This window comes from Pantherophis guttatus, chromosome 1 (genome assembly GCF_059756535.1).
Source record: "Pantherophis guttatus breed Tessera chromosome 1, ASM5975653v1, whole genome shotgun sequence".
Classification (NCBI taxonomy): Eukaryota; Metazoa; Chordata; class Lepidosauria; order Squamata; family Colubridae; genus Pantherophis; species Pantherophis guttatus.
Genome location: NC_142063.1, coordinates 182,799,804 through 182,823,109, shown reverse-complemented (window position 1 = coordinate 182,823,109; position 23,306 = coordinate 182,799,804). Strand labels below are relative to the sequence as shown.

The 23,306-nt window shown below is 38.8% G+C and overlaps 1 protein-coding gene across 1 annotated transcript in view; it reads right to left on the bottom strand.

Moving 5' to 3' along the window:
* Positions 1–23,306, bottom strand: part of LOC148116651 (arf-GAP with GTPase, ANK repeat and PH domain-containing protein 1-like) — a 1,231,127-nt gene that overhangs the window by 284,455 nt on the left and 923,366 nt on the right. The window contains 1 exon segment of the mRNA XM_087887143.1: positions 10,469–10,630. Within this exon segment, the coding sequence (XP_087743269.1) occupies positions 10,469–10,630 (162 nt within the window).

The window sequence follows — 23,306 nt, the reverse complement described above, 5'->3', positions numbered from 1 at the left end:
AGAACTCTGCGCTTTGCAGAGCCAGGCGATGGGACCAACCCAATCAACGAAAACTAACAGATTGTCTGAACAAGCAGGATGAAATCTGGATCTGGGACTCTAAATTGCAAGTATTTCTAACAACCCTATGACTGATTTTAAAAGTGAAGAAAGAGTGAAAGGGGGGGGGAAAGAAAGTTTAAAATGGCAACTGGCTGAGGCTTGAGAAGAAAGCTGAAAGCGGAAGTCCTTCTGTTTGAATAGTTTAATACGTTACAAAGTATCTGAAACAATAGCGCTGGCTAGAAGTGAAGAGAAAAATTCTTATTTCATGCTTCTTCCTTCTTAGAGACTTGATATTGATATTGTCTGGAGAGAAGTCTTTTTCTTTAAAAAAAAAATCTGTTTGTGTGGCAGGATGGCGTTAAAACTGACAAAGCCAGACAACCAAGCTGGGGGGGGGGCTCCCTCATTTACAAATCACATGAACAAGTTTTGAGCTTGCAGATGCAGAAGAATGGCTTTAAAGACCTAAAGGAATTTGTTTTGGAGGAGATGGCAAGACATGATAAGATTGTGAACCAGAATCTTGAAAAATTTAGACAGGAAATTAAAGAGTTGGTACAACAAAAGTATGATAACCTGAAACGATATATTGTAACAGCTTTGAAAAGCTTTTCAGAAATAATTATAAAGATGGATAAAGATATCAACTTAGAAATAGAGTCTAAAATGAAGGAAGCTGATTATAAGATTCATAATCTGGATAATAAAATATAAAGAATTGAAAATGACCTGACAATGATTCAAGAAAATAGCTCAGAAGTAGAGTCTAAAATAAAGGAAGCTGATCACAAGACTTACAATGCAGATAATATAAAACAAAGGATTGAAAATGAAGTCACAATGATGCAATTTAGATCCATGGAATTTGCGGTCAGAATCAGGGGAATACAGGAAAATAACAGATAAGACTTGAGAAAGATGTCTGCTGAAGTTCTGGCTGTGATTTTAAAGGTTAGTCCTGAAGAGGTATCCTGTAAGATTGATAAGGCCTACAGAGCAAATTCTTGGGTGGTAAAGCAAAGGCAGTTGCCTAGAGATGTGGTGATTTACTTTACTGATAAAGGAATAAGAAACGATATTGTGCAAAAGTCTTTTAACTCCACTCTAGAAATGAATGGAAGGAAGATTTGGATATATAAAGAGCTGCCATCCAAGATGTTAAAAGATAGAAAGGACTTTGGATTTTTGGTGACTGAGCTAAAGAAACGAAACATCCCATTTAGGTGGGATGCTCCAGTTGGTATAATATTGAGATATCAAGGAGAAAGATATCAACTAAATACTGTTGAAAAAGCGGAAGAATTTTACTACAAGGTTTTTAAAATGGACCTAACATCTCCACGTATGTCATCAGTGTTAGGAACACAGGAGGGGGATAAAGAAAAGCAAAATGAACAAGAGATTGAAACTCAGGCTAAGCAGATGGAGATGGAGGTAATGGAAAAACAACAAGTTATAGAGGCCTTTTTGGATGAGCCGCTTCTGGATTCTCCTCCAGAGGCTATAGCTGGATCACCTATAAATATAAGAGAGGTGGCTTTGGATTTCGATTTGATGTCTTATCAAGTTACAGACCAGCATGTAATTCAATCAGCTGATATACAAGTCCAAGAAAGGCAACCAGGATGGAGATCTAAACCACAACAAGTTAAGAAAAGAAGAAGCAGGTTCTACAAAACTAAAAAATTTTAAACTAAACAAAAAATTTTTTTTCTTTTTCTTTAGCCAACAGACTAATGCCAGTTACTTAAGAGACAATTAAATATAATAAGCGGGATTTATAGAAGGCTGATACATGAAAATATAACTGAGGCAAATTACAGACTTATACTATTTTGAGAAGAATAACAGATCTCTGCAGTGCTGGTGTTTTTGGGATGTGGAAGATGGCCTTTGATTGAGCGGATTGGAACTTTCTATTTTGGACTCTTTGGAAAATGGATTACGTATATATTGAGTTATAAGGCAAGAGAACTATGGAATTGGGGCATGCAGAAGATCTGGTTGTTACCCTAACGTGGTAACATTTATAATCTAGAATTAATAATCTAGACAAAAGACATTACAGAAGATACTATATGGAATATAAATATAAAGTCACTCGGGTGGTTTTTTATATACAGAAACACTTATTATTGATGGGGCAGATGGTAATTGAAGATACTGAATATGCTGTTGGAAGTAGAACTTGATGTTACCCTAACATGGGCAATGGAATTAATAATCTAGTTGAAAGACATTACAGAAGATACTATATGAATTACAAACTTAAAGTCATTTGAGGATTTTATTTATATATGGAAATATCTTTTAGTGGTGTGGGCAGAAGAACAAAGATATTAAAAATATTATGTATGGTAGACCTGTAGGAAAGTGGGTGGAGATAGGTTAGGTTACTGATTGTTTAGTTTAGGAAAAGGGATGTTATGTTCAGATATTAATATACGTAAAAGATTTGAATTAAGAGATATATGTATGGGGGTGGAGGAAATGGGTAGATTATGACTTGAATAAATGCCAAATTAGGATTTATTATATAATTTTACAGCTGAATGTTGCTCTGAAATGTATAGTATAGGGGGGATATAATAATAATGTTAGAAAGAAATGGTTAGCATATGGGTGGTGGTGTAAAAGGATGGTAAAGTATTATATAATGTGATATCAATTTGGATTTTATTTTGGAGAAGCCATGGGGGGAGGGGAGGGGGAGGGGGGTTAGGGAGGAGGGGGGGAAAAGGGGGAAAAATCTGTATTTGAAAAACTTTTTCAATAAAAAAAATGATGATATAAACAAAAACTATACTAACTCATGAAACCATTTTATAGTTGGCCTTTTAAATGAGAGTTTTTAAATGAGAATTCTTTATTGGCCAAGTGTGATTGGACACACAAGGAATTTGTTTCCGATGCATATGTTCTCCGTCTACAAACAAACATACAGTGTACATACAAACATAAGCTCTCAGTGTGCATACAAATAATAAAGTTATAAATCATAAGATATAAACAACAAAGTGATAAATCATGAGATACCAATAGAAGAAGGCAATAGGAAAGAGGAGAAGGATAATAGCAATACAGCCTTACTTCATCAGTAAATATTTTTAGGCATATGTGGGAATTAGGTGTTTAGCAGAATGATGGCATGGGGGGAAAACTATCTTTGTGTCTAATAGTTTTGGCATACAATGTCCTATAGTGGCATCCTGAGGGGAGGAGCTGAAACAGTTTATATGGGTGGGGGGGTCTGTAGATATTTTCACAGCCCTCTTTCTGGTTTGTGCAGTATACAGGTCCTCAATGGAAGGCAGGATGATTGCCAATTGTTTTTTCTGCAGTCCTAACTGTCTGTTGAAGTCTGTACCTGTCCTGTTTCATTATTATACCAAATCAGACAGTTATAGAAGTACAAATGACAGACTCAATAATTCCTCTGTTGAACTGTATCAGTAGCTCCTTGGGCAATCTGAGCTTTCTGAGTTGACCCAGGAGGAACTGGGTACTGTTTTAAGACTCTTCACATTTAACAAATGAGTTGGAAAAGATGTTTTGGTCTTTTGCAAGGTGTCAGCATGTCCACTCATGTTTATGAGATTTTTAAAATAGCATGGAAAACACACACACCCACTTCTAATATCTGGCTGCTTTAACAGACAACAGAATAATAAGTGTAACAGCTGCAATGCAATAACATATTCATTTCTTTGTTTCATTGATTAATTTCTAAGCCACTACAGTTAGACAACTCTCAAAGATAAAGATAACATTACAGGATACCAAAGTATAGCACATTATAGATAGTCACATTAAAAATAAATGATTAAATGGACATGTTAGTGACTTATAATAAGTTTAGATACAAAATAAAAGATAAACACAGGAAGTCTAGAAAAGAACTATAGTTTCTAAAATAAAAGTGAAACTAAGCAAGACTAGCTCAGAGAAAGCAAGATTACACCTAATTGATTAAGTATTGACAAGCTACTTTTCTGAAGAGAACAGGATAAAAATCAAACAAATAAAATAATAAGGTATTTCAGCCAAATTCCAAGCATCTGTGTTTTACAGTGACAATATTCATGTTTCTTTTAAACCTTTCTGCAGTAAGCCCCATTAAACTATTTTCAATTCCACTACTAGCATGACTGAAATGTCTTTAATAAAGAGTACTATGACAGCCATTATAAGAGAGCCTTTCTCTGGAGGTTCTGGTTGACGTCACAGTGATACAGACACAGAGGAATGGGTCTCCACGTTTCCTGTGCTGAATTCTTCATATTTGTGGGCTCTGGAGGGAGCCTAAGCTGCCCTGCAGGGGCGGTGAAGCAAAGAGGGGAATCCTTCAGGATGGGGAGAGTCTCAGCTCTCCTGTCCGGCCTGGGGTCTTTTTTCTCTCTCAGCCATGGCAAGAAGAAGAAGCAGTTTAAAGATGGCTGCTACAAAGCTGGGACAACCGAAGAATAACAGCTAAAACTGGTGCAAGAGAGAAGAAGATGAGCCGTGGTGGAACTGGGGGAGAGGATTTTTCTTTGTTTTAAATTACTACAAGAAACAATTTAGAACTATTTGCCCACAACTATGTGTTAAAGCGGTGCCTAAGCTTTTTGGGGCATGCTGAAAAAATACCTAACCGGAAATGAAAGGTGCAGGATAACAGATTTTGAAATAAACAGAAAAGTGACTCCTAAACTGGGAAGAAGTGGTACTGGGAAGGAATTTTTAAATATTGGAATTATCTATATACAAAACTTACTCTGTTTTTATATTTGTTGTATAATCCAAACGACAATGGACTAGTAAACTGAAATTTAAGTGGAGAATGCCACCTGCTGACAAAAAGGGAAACTACAAGGAAGTAATTCAATTAAAGAGACATTTGAACATTTTGAGAATTGAATTTGCAAAGAGGACATAAGGGGCTTTTGATAACCTCTGGGTGTATTCGAATGGAACTGAGTGTTAACTTATGAAATATAAAGAATTGGGACTAGTCTACTCCTTGAAGGGGAGCTTAAGGAATAAATAAATAGTTCTTGGACTGTTGGAAGAAAATCAACTTTCTTTTAAAAACAAAATAAGACATTTAAGAAGGAGAAATGAGTGGAATTGTCCAGGAGATAGATTTACTCTTTTAAAATACAAAAGACATCATGGACAAAGGATTTAAGGACATTATGAAAAAAATGGGAAATACTATACAAAGGATGATGGCTACAGACCGAGACATCCAGGAAAGGGAGGAGTCAAAAGAAGAAAAGAAGAAGGAAGAAGACAGAGAGGAGATTACAATGAAAATAATAGTGATTGATGAATTAAACCAGGGGGAAAACATACAAAGAGAGTTGGAAGATATGTTTGAAATGAAGGCAGGAGCCTCAGTAGAAATTTTAGAAAATAAGCAGTGGAAGAGGATAGAGGTGGGAGGAATACTTAGATTGGACTTCCAAGAAATCGATATAGATGGAGACTTAAGAGAGGAATGGGGGAGGCAAGTAAAAAAAAAAAGCATAGCAATTGAAGTATTGAAGCGAACAAGAGACAATGGATAGATGATCTTTTTCTTTATTGTTGTTCTGACTTGCTTTTCCTTTTTCCTCTCTTTCTTTTAAAGCATAGCAATTAAAGTATAACGCGGGCAAGAGATGATGGATGGATGATTCCCTTCTTCTGTCGCTGCTTTGAGTTGTCTTTCCCTCACCTGTTGTTACCTAGGCTTACTGAGTCATTACAATACACAATTAGTCCCAAAAAACCTATTTTATTGTAACAGCTGAGAATTATGTTCATTCCCAGCTGAGTCCCAATTAGTTGCAAAACAAGTCAGTCGGAAGAAGTCCTTCAGGATAATCACCAACCTTTATCTTCTTTGACACCCTGCCAAAGGCCTTATTTGGCAAAGCCCCACGAAGTTCAGAAATAAACAAGAGATGCCAACTGGAAACATAGTTAGCAAAGTTGCTTTCCTGCAAAAGGCCCATGTGCCCTTGTTTCTTTTTTAAAACTTATGGGAGGGGGCAGTCATCTCCTGGCCTTACTCTCAAGTCATCCCTTTTGCTTTAGCTGCTCTTGCCTTCTGGCAGTTCTGAGCATGCGTGCACTAGAAACAGGCTCCTCCTGTTCCTCTGCCTCTCTGCTGTCTGACTCTGGGGGCTCCGGAGTCCATGCATCACTCCCAAATGGCCTGGGAGTGATGGGATCTCACCTGGATTTGCATATAGGGCCACCAGTCCAGCTCTATTCCCTGGATTTTTAATTCCTGATTTGTTTTTAGCTTCCCTTGTTCATTTAGTATGTCTTTATAGCTTGACATTTTATCTAAATCCAATACATTCGGCTATATTAATGCTTCCATTGTTGATAACCCAGTGGTGAAATCCAATTTTTTTTACTACCGGTTCTGTGGTCGTGGCTTGGTGGGCATGGTGTGGCTTGGTGGGCATGGCTTGGTGGGTGTGGCAGGGGAAGGATGCTGCAAAATCTCCATTCCCACCCCCTCTGGGGCCAGCCAGAGGTGGTATTTGCTGGTTCTCCAAACTACTCAAAATTTCCACTACTGGTTCTCCAAACTACTCAAAATTTCCACTATTGGTTCTCCAAACTGCTCAAAATTTCCGCTACCAGTTCTCCAGAACCTGTCAGAACCTGCTGGATTTCACCCCTGTGATAACCAGACCGGTATTTTGCTATAATGGTTCTGTTTGGTTTTTTCCCATATTGCTAACAGAGCATTTCTGATTCGATGTCTTTGGAAATAGTTATGTGTTTTACTTTTTCCGTCCCATATGAATGCATGCCATCTCAATTGTAGATCATGTCCTTCTATTGCCAAAATTCTTTTGTTCCTTAAATTTATCCATGTGAGAGCTGTGGCTTGATAACAGGCTCCGGCTCAACCCTTCCAAGACCGAGTGGCTGTGGCTTCCGGCGTCCCGATATAGCCAGCTGGTACCATCGCTGGCTATTGGGGGCGAGTTATTGGCCCCCACGGATAGGGCTCGCAACTTTGGCGTCCTCCTGGATGCACGGCTGTCTTTAGAAGAGCATATGACGGCCGTGGCCAGGGGGGCTTTTTATCAGGTCCGCCTGATTTGCCAGTTGTGTCCCTTTCTGGATCGGGATTCCTTACGCACAGTCACTCAGGCACTCGTCACTTCCCGCCTGGACTACTGTAATGCTCTCTACATGGGGCTCCCCTTGAGGAGTACCCGGAAGCTCCAACTGGTGCAGAATGCGGCCGCGCGGGGGATTATGGGAGCGAGGGGTCGCTCCCATGTGACACCTCTCCTGCGTGAGCTGCATTGGCTTCCAGTGGTCTTCCGGGTGCGCTTCAAGGTGTTGGTTACCACCTTTAAAGCGCTCCATGGCATAGGACCTGGGTACTTGCGGGACCGCCTTCTGCCGCCGATAGCCTCCCACCGTCCAGTACGCTCCCACAGAGAGGGACTCCTCAGGGTGCCGTCGGCCAGGCAATGTCGGCTGGCGACCCCCAGGGGGAGGGCCTTCTCTGTGGCAGCCCCCGCCCTCTGGAACGATTTGCCCCCGGAGATAAGAAGGATATCGGATCTTCGGGTCTTTCGCCGAGCCCTGAAAACTCTTCTTTTCCAGCAAGCAGGGCTGGCATGAACCCCGCCCCCCTTTTTTAGTTTTTAATGGGTATTAATTGTTTAGTTTTAATTTGTTAATGGGTTTTAATTCGCACTGTTTTAATTCGGGCCAAAGTATATAATTCTTTTAATTAATTTTAAATTTTGTATTGTTATGTATTTTAGTTTTGGCTGTGCACCGCCCTGAGTCCACCAGGAGAAGGGTGGTATATAAATTGAATAAATAATAATAATAAATAATAATAATAATACAGCTCCCAGTCTGGTAGCCCTAATCCTCCTTTGTTTCTACTATCCTGTAACATTTTTAGTTTGATTCATGGTTTTTCCCCCTAGCCAAATAAATTATGTTATTAGTTTATTTAGGTCTTCAAAGAATTTATTTCCTAGTTTTAACAAGATTAAGATTAAAATTTTATTTAGAAATAAAATTTTTGGTAAAATATTCATTTTGATTATGGCTATTCTTCCAGTTAATGAGATTAGTATTTTTTTCCATTTGTCCAGATCTATCTTTATTTGCTGTATTGCTTTGTTATAGTTGATTCTTTGATTGATGAGCATCTTGCTGTTAACCAGATTCCCAAGTATTTGACTTTTTTTGTTATCTGCATGCCCATGTTTCCCTTCAGTTCATTATTCTGCTTATTTGTAAGATTTTTTATTATTAGCTTGGTCTTATCCTTATTTATTTTAAGTCCAGCCACTGTACTGATTTCTTTTATTTTCTTGACTAATATGGGTCCTGTTTCCAATGGTTCTTCCAAAATGAAAACCAAATTGTCTGCAAATGCTTGCACTTTATATTGTTCCTTTTTTATTTTTAAGACCTTTTATTTCTTGGTCTTGTCTAATCTGTCCAAGTAGCACTTCTAGGGTTAAGATGAATAATAGAGGTGAGGTCCTACCCCCTTGTTTATATTGAATTTGTCTGTTGTCTCTCCATTTATTATCACCTTTCCCATTTGATTAGAACATATTGTTTGCACCATCTTTTCAAATTTCTTCCCAACGTTTATAATTTTAGCTGTAATGTCATAAACTGCCAACTCAAATTGTCAAATGCTTTTTGCGCATCTAAAAAAAAATCAATGCTAATTGTTTTCCGGAATGTGCTTCATAGAACACCACCAGGCAGTGGTGCCATTCAGTAGGTTCTGACAGATATTGGAGAACCGGTAGAAGAAATTTTGAATAGTTCGGAGAACTGGCAAATACCACCTCTGGCTGGCCCCAGAGTGGGGTGGGAATGGGGATTTTGCAGTATCCTTCCCCTGCCATGTCCACCAAGCCACACCACACCACGCCCACCAAACCACACCCACAGAACCGGTAGTAAACAAAAAAAAATGAATTCCACCACTGACTCCAGGACATTCATGATAGTTCTCATATTGTTTTTCAGCTGTCTTTTCGGTAAAAAACCATTCTGGTCCAGATGTATAAATTCATTTAAGAATCTTTTTAATCTTTCTGAGATTATGGAGGTGAATATACAGCAAAATATAAAATATAGGTGAAACAACAGCAAAATATGCTACAGGATAAACTCAAAAACTGGAATTAGATCTACAGAAAGAACTCCCAAAAAATAAAAGAAAAGAAAAAAGGGACTTAATAAAATACAGACTAAATCTAATGGAACAAGAAGAAATGGCACAAAAAGTTAAAATGGCAAAGCAAAAAAGTTTTGAGTGTGCAAATAAGCCAGGGAGATGGTTAGCTTACAAAGCTAAAAAAGGAAAAAGAGAAGAAAATAATACACCAATTACAGGATGAGAAGGGAATCCTTCATCATCAGAATGAAGATAAAAAGAATATAACTCAGGAATTCTTTAGGAACCTATATAGCCAAGAAAATATACCAGAGGATATCACTAAACAATATTTAGAAAAAGCTGGTCTAACCAAAATAACAGATACAATGAGAACGATGTTAAATGAAAGAATAACAACAGTGGAAATAACTGAGGCAGTTAAGAATAAAAAAACAACAAAACTCCTAGCCCAGACAGACTCCCTTCAGAATTAGACAAAATCATACAAGAACTGTTAGAACCTGTATTGCTGGAAGTATATAATGATGCACTATCAGAGGCCAAACTACCTAAATCTTGGTCAGAAGCATACATCACACTAATACCAAAAGAAGACACAAACCATCAACAGATAAAAAAATACAGGCCAGTATCACTATTAAATGTTGACTATAAAATACTGATTCTCACATTCTAATAGGCACCAGTACTGATTCATTTGTCCAATCCTGAAAAGGCATTTATTTGTTTCTTCCAAATGCAATTTAAAATATTAATTCATTGTAATCTCTGTGTTGCCTCAAATGCACTTCCTATTGCACCAAATGAAAAATATCAACTATAGAAAAATTTGCAAAATAAAATCTATTTCCAGTTACAAAATTCACATAGCCTACATATTGTAAAGGAAAAGGCGATGTAGCAAAAAAAAAATATTTGGCATAAAATCACAAAAATTCATGATGAAGTTCCATCCTTCTATCAGTTGTACCAAATAATTTATTTTCACTTAATTCATGAGAATAAAGTAGACATGGAAGTAGTTTTAATTCTTAAAGTTTATAGATGAAAGCATCCAGTTCCATTTAGAAGTTGGCTTGTTTCTTAAAAAAATACAGGGAGGACAATATTTGTTGTTGTTGTTGCCCCAGGATGTAATGGCAGGCGAGTAGCATGATAAAAATCAAGCCCAATTCAAATGTAAGTAAAAATTCCTCCATCACTTAATGTGTTAAGTTAGATAAAGAGTGAGCTTCAATGATAACATAAAATAGATACCTTCAGCAGTTCCTGAGATACCTTCAGCTTTAACATTGCTAGTGCTTTTCTTCCTTCGATGCTTTTTTCTGTTTGCATGAAGGGAAGGAGGTGGGTCCAGTTTAGGACTCGTATTGCTAGATATACTTGGACTGGAACACAAAGAATCTCCCAAACCAGTATCTGTAATTGGAGACAAGAAACCATGGGGAAACATGAAATATGAGATATCCTCACCTGCCTAGTAGTAAACAGCAAGTGCTGTGCTTAATGAAGATTAAATTATGAATAATTAAATGCTCATAGAAATATTAATGCTTTTAAATAAAAAAGAAAAGAAAAAAATAAAAAACAATAAAAAGAGGAGGGAAACAATGCAACAATACATGTTTATGTGCTTCTTTGTGTAACCCAACTGAAGACCGTCCCGCAGAAAAAAGGAGATGACAATTTGCAGCTTTGGACTAGGAGCCAAAGCAGATCAACTCCCTTTGATCTCTCTGGATTAATTACTGTGTTTCTTCAAAAAGATAACCCACCTTGAAAAAAAGCCCTATCACGTTTTTGAGCGCATGCAATCAAATTAAGTCCCACTGATTAAAATTAGCCCTAATTAAGACCCTGCCCATCCTGGGGTGCAGGGGGTGGGGCGAGGCACACAGGTAAAAAATAAGCTAGGGTGGAGATGGGGGTGGAGCTACCCTACTTACCAGGCACCCTAACACCTGCCTCGCCTTCTTCTGTGGTTGCTTCTTCTGGGGCCGCTTGCCACTACTTGCACATATTGCCCCAGCCTCCATTTCAGCTTCAGATGCCTTCCGGAATGGAGGCCGGGGCGATGCATGTGAGTGGTGGCAAGCAGCTGCAGAAGAAGTGGGCCAGCAGTGGGCTCCTGCTGGGCAGGGCTGTCAGTGCCACCACCGCGAAGTGAGTCAATAATTAGAATCCTCCAAAAAGAAGGCCTAGCCGTTTTTTCGGGGGTCAAAAGAAAATCAGACCCGGCCTTCTTTTTGGAGAAACATGGTATGTGAGATTGCCCAAGCGGTTTCTCCTTATGGTGGTTCATTTTCCTAAAATTGTAACTTAAATTACAATTTAAGCCATGGCCAGGGGAGCTTTCTATCAGGTTCGCCTGATTCGCCAGTTGCGACCCTTTCTAGATCGGGACTCCTTACGCACAGTCACTCATGCCCTCATCACTTCCCGTCTGGACTACTGTAATGCTCTCTACATGGGGCTCCCCTTGAGGTGCACGCGGAGGCTCCAACTGGTCCAGAATGCAGCTGCACGGGTGATATTGGGAGCGACATGGCGCTCACATGTAACACCTCTCCTACGCGAGCTGCACTGGCTCCTGGTGGTATTCCGAGTGCGCTTCAAGGTGTTGGTTCTTACCTTTAAAGTGCTCCATGGCTTAGGACCTGGGTACTTACGAGACCACCTTCTGCAACCAATAACCTCCCACCAACCAGCACGCTCCCACAGGGTGGGCCTCCTCAGGGTGCCATCACTAAAGCAATGTCGACTGGTGGTTCCCAGAGAAAGAACCTTTTCTGTGGGGGCACCTACCCTTTGGAACAGGTTACCCCCCAGGGATACGAATGATCCCAGATCTTCGTACTTTGCGTCGTGCACTTAAGACCTTTCTATTTCACCAAGCCGGGCTGGCATAAATCTCTTCTAATTGTTCTAAATCTTTATGCTGCAAATTCTTAACCGATGAACCAAATTGGCTTAATCATCTTATATTCACATTTTATATGTATGTTATTTTAACTGTTCACCGCCCTGAGTCCTTCGGGAGAAGGGCGGTATAGAAATTGAATAAATAAATAAATAATAAATAAATAAATTACTTAACTTAAAGTGTAACTCAAATTATACTTGCCATAAGTATATACTGGTTAGATTACATGAGAAAAAAGTGAAGACTCTGGAGGTAAGCCAAGCCACTAAAACTCCAGATATACCCATACTTCCTATCCCAGGAAGGAAACTTGCAGACACCTGAAGAAAAAACTTTGCCAAATGTACCAGTGACAAGAAAGAAAGTAGCTCAGATTTCCCGAAAGGAAAAAAGGTGTGTGTTGGTGATTGGAGATTCACCACTTAAAGGAACAGAGTCAACGATTTGTAGACCAGACAAATTCTTAAGGGAAGGTATTGTCTTTCAGAGGCAAAGATTAAAGATGTGATGGAGAGGCACACCAAAATAATCAAGCCTACCAATTATTATCTCTTTCTCCTCTTTCACGTTACAATGATCCTGAAAACAATTTCAATGGACTATGAGCAACTAGGCAGGATAGCCAGAGTATGGAATGGGAGCACAGGTGATGATCTCATCTATACTTTCAACTGAAAGTCAACATCCAATGGGGAAATAGAGGATTTTAGAAGTAAATTGCTGGCTCAAAGGATGGTTTAGCTTTCTAGACTATGGATTACACTACTTAGAGGAAGAGTTTCTAGCAAGAAATAGCAAGACCAGCAAGAATGTATTTGGGAAACATCTAGCTCAGCTCATCTAAAAGTTTTTAAACTAAAATTGGTGGGGGAGTGTGATCAACTAATAGGACTAATTCACAAATCAGATAAGAAGAAAGGTGAAGAAGGAGCTCACAAGTATCAGAAGATACAGGAAACAAAACTAGGGACAAGTATAAAGGGCTCAAATGCCTATATACCAATGCTTATAATATGAGGAACAAACTGGGAGTACTTGAAATTCTAGTATATGAGGGCAACTATGGGCAACTATTGTAGCTGGAACACACAACTAGAAGGATATGTTCAACAAACCCAGCAAAAGGGGGTCACTGCATTGCATGTAAGGAATTACTACACCTCCATAGAAATTCACAATACTAGGGATGAAACCTTTTTGAACGTATTTGGGTAAATATTAGAGGTAAAAGAGTTGACTTTGCTAAAGATATGTACTACAGGCCACCCAACCAGCCAGAGGAAATAAATGGACCCTTTGCTAATCGGTTAGCTGAGGTATGCAGCAAACACATCACTGTAGTAATGGGGGACTGACCCTGACATCAATTGGGAAACCAATTCTGCTGGAAGCAGGATATCAAATCAAAAGTTATGACCTGACGACTTCCGGTGTGCTGGCCGCCGGCGAAGACGGTCTCTTCTTAAGGACCGCCAGCCCCGCCGTCTGTAGAGCCGCTTCGATATTGAGAAGCGGCTTGAAAACTCCAAAATCCGAAGGATTGAAGGAGGAGAGAAGGCAAGGCACTGGTTGAGCCCCTGTGAGCCCCCAGAGAATCGCTGCTGGGGAGGAAACAGGCGCGGCTCCCTTTCAACTTGCCAGACTCCGGACGGCATGGGACGATTCTGCTTCCTGCAGAACAAGCTGGCTGCTGCAAATGTTTTAATTGAATGAAACCAACCTTAACAAACAGCGGAAATATCAACTTGAACCCCCTAATTTGGAAATCGCAAGTATTAATGCTTTGGTGACTTTTTGACTTAAGAGAAAGTACAATCGAGTGAAACTGATTTGGAAAAAAAAAATGGCGCCCAGCAGCAGTTAACGAGCTAGTGAAAGTGATTCTGTGAAGCTACTTTGATCTGTTACAAAGTTACTCTGCCTGTAATATAGAGGAACAGGAGAAGAGGAAAAAACTTTTTCTTTAAAATCTGACTCTGCTTCAGTCTAGTTTCTATTTGATTAAACCTGGGGGACTTTTTTAGAAGTCTTTGTGGAGGTGGAAAAGGAAAAAGGACTTCCCTTTTCAGAAAAACTAACCTACGTGGCAGGATGGCTTCAAAGAAGCAGGAAGGAAAGGCAGCAGGGGGGGGATCCCCCACACACAAACATGAATTACAGCCTCCTTCCGCCCAACAGACTCAGAAAAAAGATTTTGATTTTGAAAATTTAAAAGAATTTATCTCTCAGGTTTTGGATGATAAATTTCAAAAATCTCAACAGGAAATAGATGATAAACTTCAAAAATCTCAACAGGAAATTATGCAGGAAATTAATGAAATCAAAGATATGGTGAAACAGGATTATGGCAAGGTGACTAAAAAAATAATGGATGTGGCGTCTGGCCTTGCAGAATTTATTATTAAAGTGGACTCCAAAGTGGAAGAATTTAAATCAGAAGTCAATGTTAAGATTAAGGACAATGATTATAAAATTTCTGATGTTGATGATAAAATGCAGAGAGTTGAAAATGAAATTATAATGATGCAATTCAGGACCATGGAATTCGCTATAAGGCTTCGAGGAATCAGAGAGGATGACAGACAGGATTTGAGACAGATTTGTGCTGAGGCTTTGGCAGTGTTATTAAAAATTAATCCTGATGTGGTTTTTTATAAAATAGATAAAATTTACAGAGTGAACTCTTGGGTGGCCAGACAAAGACAATTGCCTAGAGATGTGGTGATATATTTTACAGACAGAGCAATAAGAAATGATATCCTGCAAAAATCTTTTCTCTCCTCTGTGCAAGTGGGGGGGGGCTCAAATTGGAGTTTACAAAGAATTGCCACCCAAAATGTTGAAAGCTAGAAAAGATTTTGGCTTTCTAGTAAATGAACTGAAAAAACAAGAGATACCATTCCGGTGGGATGCCCCAACTGGTATAATTTTGAAATATAATGGAGAAAGACATCGCTTGAATACTGTGGAGAAGGTGGAGCATTTTTATTCTACTATTCTTAAAGAAAGAACACCATCTCCACGTACGTCTACAGTGTTGGAGATTAAGGAGAGTGATAAGAAGCAACTCCAGCAAGAGTTGCAAGAACAGTCTAAGCAGGTGGAGCCAGAGAAATGCAGGGTGCTGTAGGAGGTTTTTTGGAGGAGCACCTGATAGAATCTTCTCCAATTTTGGACCCGGCTCGGATGGTTGAAGTCAAAGACCAGCGTATAAGTCGTGCAAAATCTAAGCAACTTAAAGAAAAGCAACAACAGGAAAGACAATACAAAATGGGAGCTAAGAGTACTACACAAGAGTCTGAAGCCATGGGGGGAGCAAAACCGAAGATTTCGGAGGGTCTTCGGCTATTCTGCTCGTCGCTTCAAAAAGATAAAGATGACAATTAAGTGCTTATCTTGGAACGTGAATGGGTTGAATTCATTACAGAAAAGGAAGAAGTTATTTGCATATTTGAGACAATTTAATAATGATATAATTTGTTTACAAGAAACTCATATTAGAACTCAAGATCAAAAATACTTGATAAATTCTAAATTAGGAACACATTTCATAGCTTCAACTTTGCAAAAAAAGAATGGTGTGGTTATTTATGTAAACAAAAGATTGACAGCTAAAATTATAGAAGCAGATAAAGATGGTAGGTTTATAGCAATTGAATTGCTTACAGTAAATGGCCAAATTCTTTTGATTGGAATTTATGCTCCCAACCAACAACAGGATCATTTCTATAAAATGTTACACACTAAAATACTGCAATGGGACTATAGATCTATTTTAATTATGGGAGATTGGAATGGTGTAATTGATTCTAAACTAGATAAAAAGAGTTTGGCGAAATCTAGGATTAGACTACCACAGACTTTTTTTGATATGAAAGAAGATTTGGAATTAAAAGATATTTGGAGAATACATAACCCAAAAGAATTGGACTATACTTTTTTTTCCGATAGACATAGATCCTTCTCTAGGATTGACTTTATTTTGTTGTCAGATGATTTACTTGTTAAGACAAAAAGAACAAAGATTTTTCCAAGAACTTTGACCGACCATAGCCCAGTATGGATAGAAATTGAGATGGGTAAAATCGAGAGACGATCATGGAGATTAAATGAAAACTTGTTTAGATATGAAAAAAATATAACAGAACTTAAGAAGCAGTTGAAAGAATTTTTTGAAATGAACTTGAATAAGGGTACCCCAGTTGAAATTGTGTGGGATGCGAGCAAAGCCTATATGAGAGGGGTACTCATTTATATGCATTCTAAACATAGACTGAATCGACAAAAGAAAAGATCTGAATTGGAAGCAGAAATAAAGAATAAAGAACAGCTACTTATTAAAAACCCAACAGATGAAAGAACACGTGGTGTTATTAAACTTCTGAAAGATCAATTTCAAATGCTTATGGCGGAACAAGTTGCAACAAATCTACAATATGCGAGGCATAATACATTTTGTAACGCCAATAAACCGGGCAGATGGTTGGCCTATACATTAAGGAAGAAGCAGAGTATACGGACTATTGACAGTATTGATATTGGAGGGAAAGAAATCTTTCAACAAAAATTAATTAAAGAAGCTTTTGTGGACTATTATACTAAACTATATGCTAAAGATGATATGCAGAATGGACTTATAGAAAAATACTTAGATAATAAAAGAGTTACAAAAATTACTAATCAACAAAAGGAAAGAATGAATTATCCTATAACAGAGGAGATAATAGTAGCAATTAAACAATTAAAAACAGCTAAAGCTCCTGGAACGGATGGTTTGACTGCAGTGTATTATAAAATTTTGCAAGCAGAAATGGTGCAACAACTCAGAGATCTATTTTGTAATATTCAACAAGGGGGTAAAATACCCCCATCATGGACAACAGCTTATATTTCCCTGATACCAAAAGAGCAAGTAGGTCCTAAAAAACCGGAGAATTATCGACCAATATCTCTTCTGAATACTGATTATAAAATTTATGCAAAAGTACTAGCCAACAGGTTGATGCCAGTAATCCAAAAGCTGATTCATGATGATCAAGCGGGATTTATCGAGGGTAGATACATGAAGGATAATGTAAGGCAAGTAATAGACTTATTGGAATATCTTGAGAGGAATAAACAGGTACCTGCAGTGCTGGTCTTTTTGGATGCGGAAAAGGCCTTTGATAGAGTGGATTGGAACTTTCTATTAAAGACTTTAAAAAAGATGGACTTTGGGGATCAATTTATACAGGCGGTTTCAGCAATTTACCAAGAGCAAAAGGCACAGATTATCATCAATGGAAGCTTGACAACAGAGTTTAAAATTGAAAAAGGAACAAGACAGGGATGTCCGTTATCCCCATTGTTATTTATTTTAACATTAGAAGTCTTGCTAAACACAATTCGGGACTCTAATATCTTGAAAGGTATAATGATAAGGCAAGAGGACTACAGAATAAAGGCATTTGCAGATGATCTGGTTGTTACCCTAACACAGCCAATGGAATCAATAATCCAGATGAAAGACATTATACAAGACTATGGTAAAGTTTTAGGTTTTAGATTGAACCAGAAAAAAACTAAGATGATAGTTAAAAATATGACACAAGATCGTAAATACGAGCTTGAAAGGAGGGCAGGTTTTGAGATTGTACCAAAGGTAAAATATCTAGGTGTTCAGGTTGCAGAATCAAATATGAAACTGTTTCAAAATAATTATGAGGTGTTGTGGCGAGAGGTTCAGAAAGATATGGAGATTTGGAAAAAACTGCAGCTGTCTTTACTTGGAAGAATAGCAGCAGTTAAGATGAACATTTTGCCAAGATTTCTTTTCTTGTTTCAAATGATTCCGGTGCTTAAAAGTGATAAACAACTGAAAGTGTGGCAAAATGGAGTGAATAGATTTGTCTGGAATGAGAAAAAACCGAGAGTGAAACTGAAAATTATGCAAGATGTTCCAGAAAGGGGAGGTCTTAAACTTCCAAACCTACAATTATATTATGAAGCAGCAGCTTTGACTCAAGCAAGCGACTGGTTTGGAAGGAAAAAGACTGGAATATTGAATATAGAAAGTTTTGATCTTGAATTCGGATGGCATGCCTACTTATTCTATGAGAACAAAGTGGATAAAGTATTTAAAAGCCATATACTTAGAGACTCTTTGATGAGGGTTTGGAAGAAGCACCGATTCAAATGGGATTACAAAATACCGCTATGGTTGGATCTTGGTCATATTATGTGGAATACAAATATAATGTCACTCGGGGGGGGGGGTTTATATAAAGAGGTTCTTTTTACAGATGCGGGCAGATGGCAGTTGAAGACATTAGAGACACTGTTGGACGAAGGGATTAACTTAACTTGGTTACAATATAATCAACTTCAACTGAGATGGAAAGAGGATCAAAAAACTGGTATTATGTTGCATGAGGAAGAACTGGTTAGACATATAAAAGAGAAAGGTCCAATGCATATTAAAAGGCTTTATAATGTTTTATTAGAAAGGGATTCAGAAACTGAATTGGTTAAAGATTGTATGATTAAGTGGGCACAAAATTTTGAAGAACCAGTGATGTTGGAAACATGGGAAAAAATTTGGGTTCAGAACGTTAAATTTACACAGTCGCAGAATTTAAGGGAAAATTTCTATAAAATGTTTTATAGATGGCATTTAGACCCCAAAAAATTGTCGTGTATGTACCCTAATGTTCAGCCAAAATGTTGGAGATGTGATTGTTTAGATGCTACATATTATCATGTTTGGTGGACTTGTAAGAAAGTTAAGGCTTTTTGGATAAAAATTTGGTGGGTTATGCAGAATGTTTTGAAGAAAAAAGTTCAATTTTCTCCACAACTGTTTTTATTGGGTATAGTTAAGGGTTTTACTTCGGGTGAAACAAAGTTGATATTGTACATGATAACAGCTGCGAGATTATTGATAGGTAAATACTGGAAAAATGAAGCTTTGCCCACGATCGACGAATGGACTTTGAAGATGGCCAGTTTTGCAGAGATGGCGAAGATTTCGGCATATTTAAAAGATTGTTCACAAGAGACTTATGAATGGGAATGGAAAAAGTGGATAGATTATGTTCAGAACAAATATCAAACCAGGAAGTATCAAATAGTTTTTATTTGAAAATGTTATATTAAGATAGAAATATTTTAATGTAATGAAGATGAAAAATTATAAGGGGGAGGGAAGGGTTCAAGTTTTATACAAAGGGGTTTTTTTCTCTTGATCTGAGTATATTGTATGGAAGTCCGGGGGGAGGGGAGGGTTAGGGAGGGTTAGGGAGGATGAGGTTGGGAGATTCGGGTGGGTTGAGGGGGGGGGAAATGGGGTGAAAATGTAATTGTAAAACTTTTGCAATAAAAAAAAAGTTATGAGCTGACATGTCTAGCTCACAACTTTTCATATAAAAGGTTGAGGAGGAAACTGGAAAGATAGTTATACTCAACTTAATCCTTATTAATAGGGACAAAATGGTTGAGAGAGTAGAAGTTATAGGAACTTCAGGAGACAGCAAACATGACATATTTTAATTCACCATATTGCAAGAAAAGGTAACTAAACCAAGTCAGACCAGTGTTTTAGACTTCAAGAGAGCTGACTTCAACAACCTAAGAGAGAGCTAAGAAGGATTCCAAGAAGGATTCCAAAGGAAAAACAGTTTAAGATGTTTGGGAGACCCTGAAAAATGAGATAAAGAAGAAACAAGAAAAAATAGTGCCAAAGGGAGGGAAAAAGACACCAGATGAGACCAGCATGGTTGCACAAAGAGCTTTCTGAAAAATTGAGGGACAAAAAGGACAAATATAAAAAATGGAGAGAAGGTGATATAACTAAAGCAGAATGCCAACAAATAGCCTGAATCTGCAAGGAAGGACAAAACTAAGGCCTAGATTGAGGTAAAACTAGCTACTAATGCCAAAAATAATAAGGTTTCTTTCAATATATAAGAAACAAGAAGAAAGTCAAGGAAATGATATGTCCACTAATGGGAGCAGATGGCAAGAAGATGACAGGCAGTAAGGAGAAAGTAGAACTACTTAATTCCTTCTTGTTTTTAGGCAAAAGCAGGAAACAGCCCAAAAGCAGCACAGGAGAAATACCAGAGGACTGAAAAAATCTGATGCGGTTCCAGCCTATGAAAAGGTGGGGAAAATGGATTCAGGAAATTATAGGCCAATCAGCTTGATATCAATACCTAGGAAAATCCTGGGGAAAAAATAACCAAATGGAAGATGTGTGAGCATCTAGAAACAAACAAAATAATTACTAGAAGCCAGCATGGGTTTCTTAAAATCTGATTGTCATGGTTGACTCGCTATGCAACCCTGCTTGCAACCAGACAATTGTAACAAAAGGTGGGAGGGAAGGCATTGGAATGTAAGGGAGATTTGGGAGGGAAATTTGGAATGCAAGTATGCCAACTGGAAGCCTGTGACAGATCCAACACCTCAAGGTCACCAGCTGGGGAAAACTGTTCCCAAAACTAAGAGAGCGCAAATGATTGGTGGACAGTGGACAATGGGACGTCCAGGGTGAAAGGGAAAAGTTTTCCTATGCTGTTTTCACATGAAATTGTTAGAACTGGCTTTTCTACTTCTATACCCACATGGAATCTTCAATAAAATTATACTCGGTAAAAAAAAGTCTTAGGAGTTTCTTCTGCCGTTTAACCTAGTGGGGTGGTTGACACTAATCATGCCAGACAAATTCTATTGCCTTTTTTGACAAAGTAACTAAATTAGTGGATCAGCGAATGCTGTGGACATAGTATTGTTGCAAGGCATTTGACAAAGTAGACCACAACCTACTTCTTGTTAAGATAGAACAATAATAGATAGTACCACAACCAGAAGAATTTGCAATTGGCTGACCAACCACACTCAGTGGATAGTCCTCAATGGAACTGCTACACAGAGAGAGGAATGCAGTAGAGTATCTCAACATTCTGTTCTGGGGCCAGTGTTCTTCAACATCTTCATAAATGACCTAGATGAGGGGACAGATGACACTGCAAATTTGATGAGTTGAGACCCTGGGAATTGTGCAAAGAGCAACAAAGATGATAAAGATTCTGGAGGGTAAATCGCATGATGAACAGTTTGAGAGAGCTAGGTATGTCAAGCCTATTGAAGAAAAGGATTAGGGAGAACATGATAACTGTCTTCCAGCACTTGAGGGGCTATCACAAAGATGAGGAGATTGGCTTAGTCTCTAAGGCAACAGAGGGCAGGACAAGAAGTAATGGATGGAAGCTGAGAGAGATCCAACCTAGAAGTAAGGGGAATTTTTTTCGACAGTGATAATGATTAATCAATAGAATACCTAGGGTTGTGGGTACGCCCATGGAGGTTTTCAAAAATAATATTGGACAACCATTTGACAGGAATGATATAAAACTCCTGGTCTGAGTTGAAGGTTGGACTAGAAGACCATGGGAAAGAAAAAACATTTTTGAGTTTGGAGTCCTAAATCATTTTGAGACACATTTGAAGAACTGTGTAGAGACCAGCACCAAGAAAGGAACTATGTTGTGTCTTCTAAAGAACATTATTACCAAATGAAAATAACACAGAATGAGATACCCGGCAATATGTACTTACTTGATAAAAACATGTATATTTTGAATAAAAATCTGTCATCAGATGCATTGGATGAGGATTAAGGAAAAATTAACGAAGAAATAAAAATGATAATCTCTAACAAAAATTGGAAGAACCTTTTGTTCTTGGATTTATAAAAGAAACTGTTTAATGTGTCAAACAATTTGTAACAAGGATCAACAATCACCTGAATGGATTTCAGGAAAAGACTGTCCTATATAAAAGAGAGAAAAAGACTATAAAGTTGGGTTATTTGATCATGGATGAAATGAAATATATTGTGATACTGTGTGATACATTCTGCATTTATTGATATTTTGTTGGATTTGCCTAAAATGGATATGAAGTAGGGGTGGGTTCTACTTACCTTTACTACCGGTTCGCAACAGGATCACACACTCTCCTATTTGGTGACTTATAAATGTGTTTGGCACAATATTGGGGTTTGGTGGGCCTTTGTGGATTACAAATTTATTAAAAAGAGGTCAACGTTTTTTGCATATTTTGGCTTTATGAACCCTAACAGTAAAGAGTGTGAAGTTACCTTCAGCTAGACTTTCGAACCACTTCCCCTCGTCGCAGGGAGACGGAACCGACCAGGTGGTTCCATCCCAGGCGCCTGATGGACCCTGAGAGGTTCCTGACGGAGCTTGGGCCATTCCCAGAGACTCTGACTCGCGACTCGGCTGAGGAACTGGTGGCCGCCTGGGATAGGGCGGCCGCTGGAGCGTTGGACCGCGTCGCGCCTTTGCAGCAGACTCGGTGCCAATCTCAACCAGCTCCTTGGTTCTCCGAGGAGCTGAGGGAGATGAAACACCGGAAAAGATGCCTAGAGAGCAATTGGAGGTCCAGCCGCACCGGATCTGACCGGGCACTGGTGAGGTCTTATATCAAGACCTACCTAGTGGCGATAAGAGTGGCGAAATCCAACTATTTTTCCACTCTTATTGCATCTCGCCAGGCTCAAGGTTGACTCAGTCTTCCATCCTTTCTAAGGTAGGTAAATTGAGGACCCAGTTGTGGGGGCAATAAGCTGACTTTGTATAAATATACAAAAGGATGAAGGCTATTGCTTAGCGCATTGTAAGCCGCCCTGAGTCTCCGGAGAAGGGCGGCATATAAATCAAATTAAAAAAAAAAATCTGCAGAGAACTGCCCAGCCGCCCTGTTTAGGGTGACCCGCTCTCTCCTATGGGTGGGAGCGAGGGAGGATCCCTTGCAGGGTAGAGCTGAGGATTTTGGACAATTCCTGCATGATAAAATTTAGACCGGCCTGGACTCCAATTGGATAGCCTCGGACGGGATGACGGAGGTGAGTTTTGAGAGTGTCACCTGGGAAGCGTTTGACCATGTGACTCCTGAGGACGTGGTCAGGATTTTGGGGAGGCTTAATGCTACCACGTTTACTGGACCCGTGTCCCTCCTGGTTGGTGCTGGCTTCCCGGGAGGTTACACGAGGCTGGTTTCAGGAGATTACCAACGCTTCATTGAGTGAGGGTGTCTTCCCATCTGCCCTGAAAGAGGCGGTGGTGAGGCCCCTCCTCAAGAAGCCTTCCCTGGATCTGGCTGTATTAG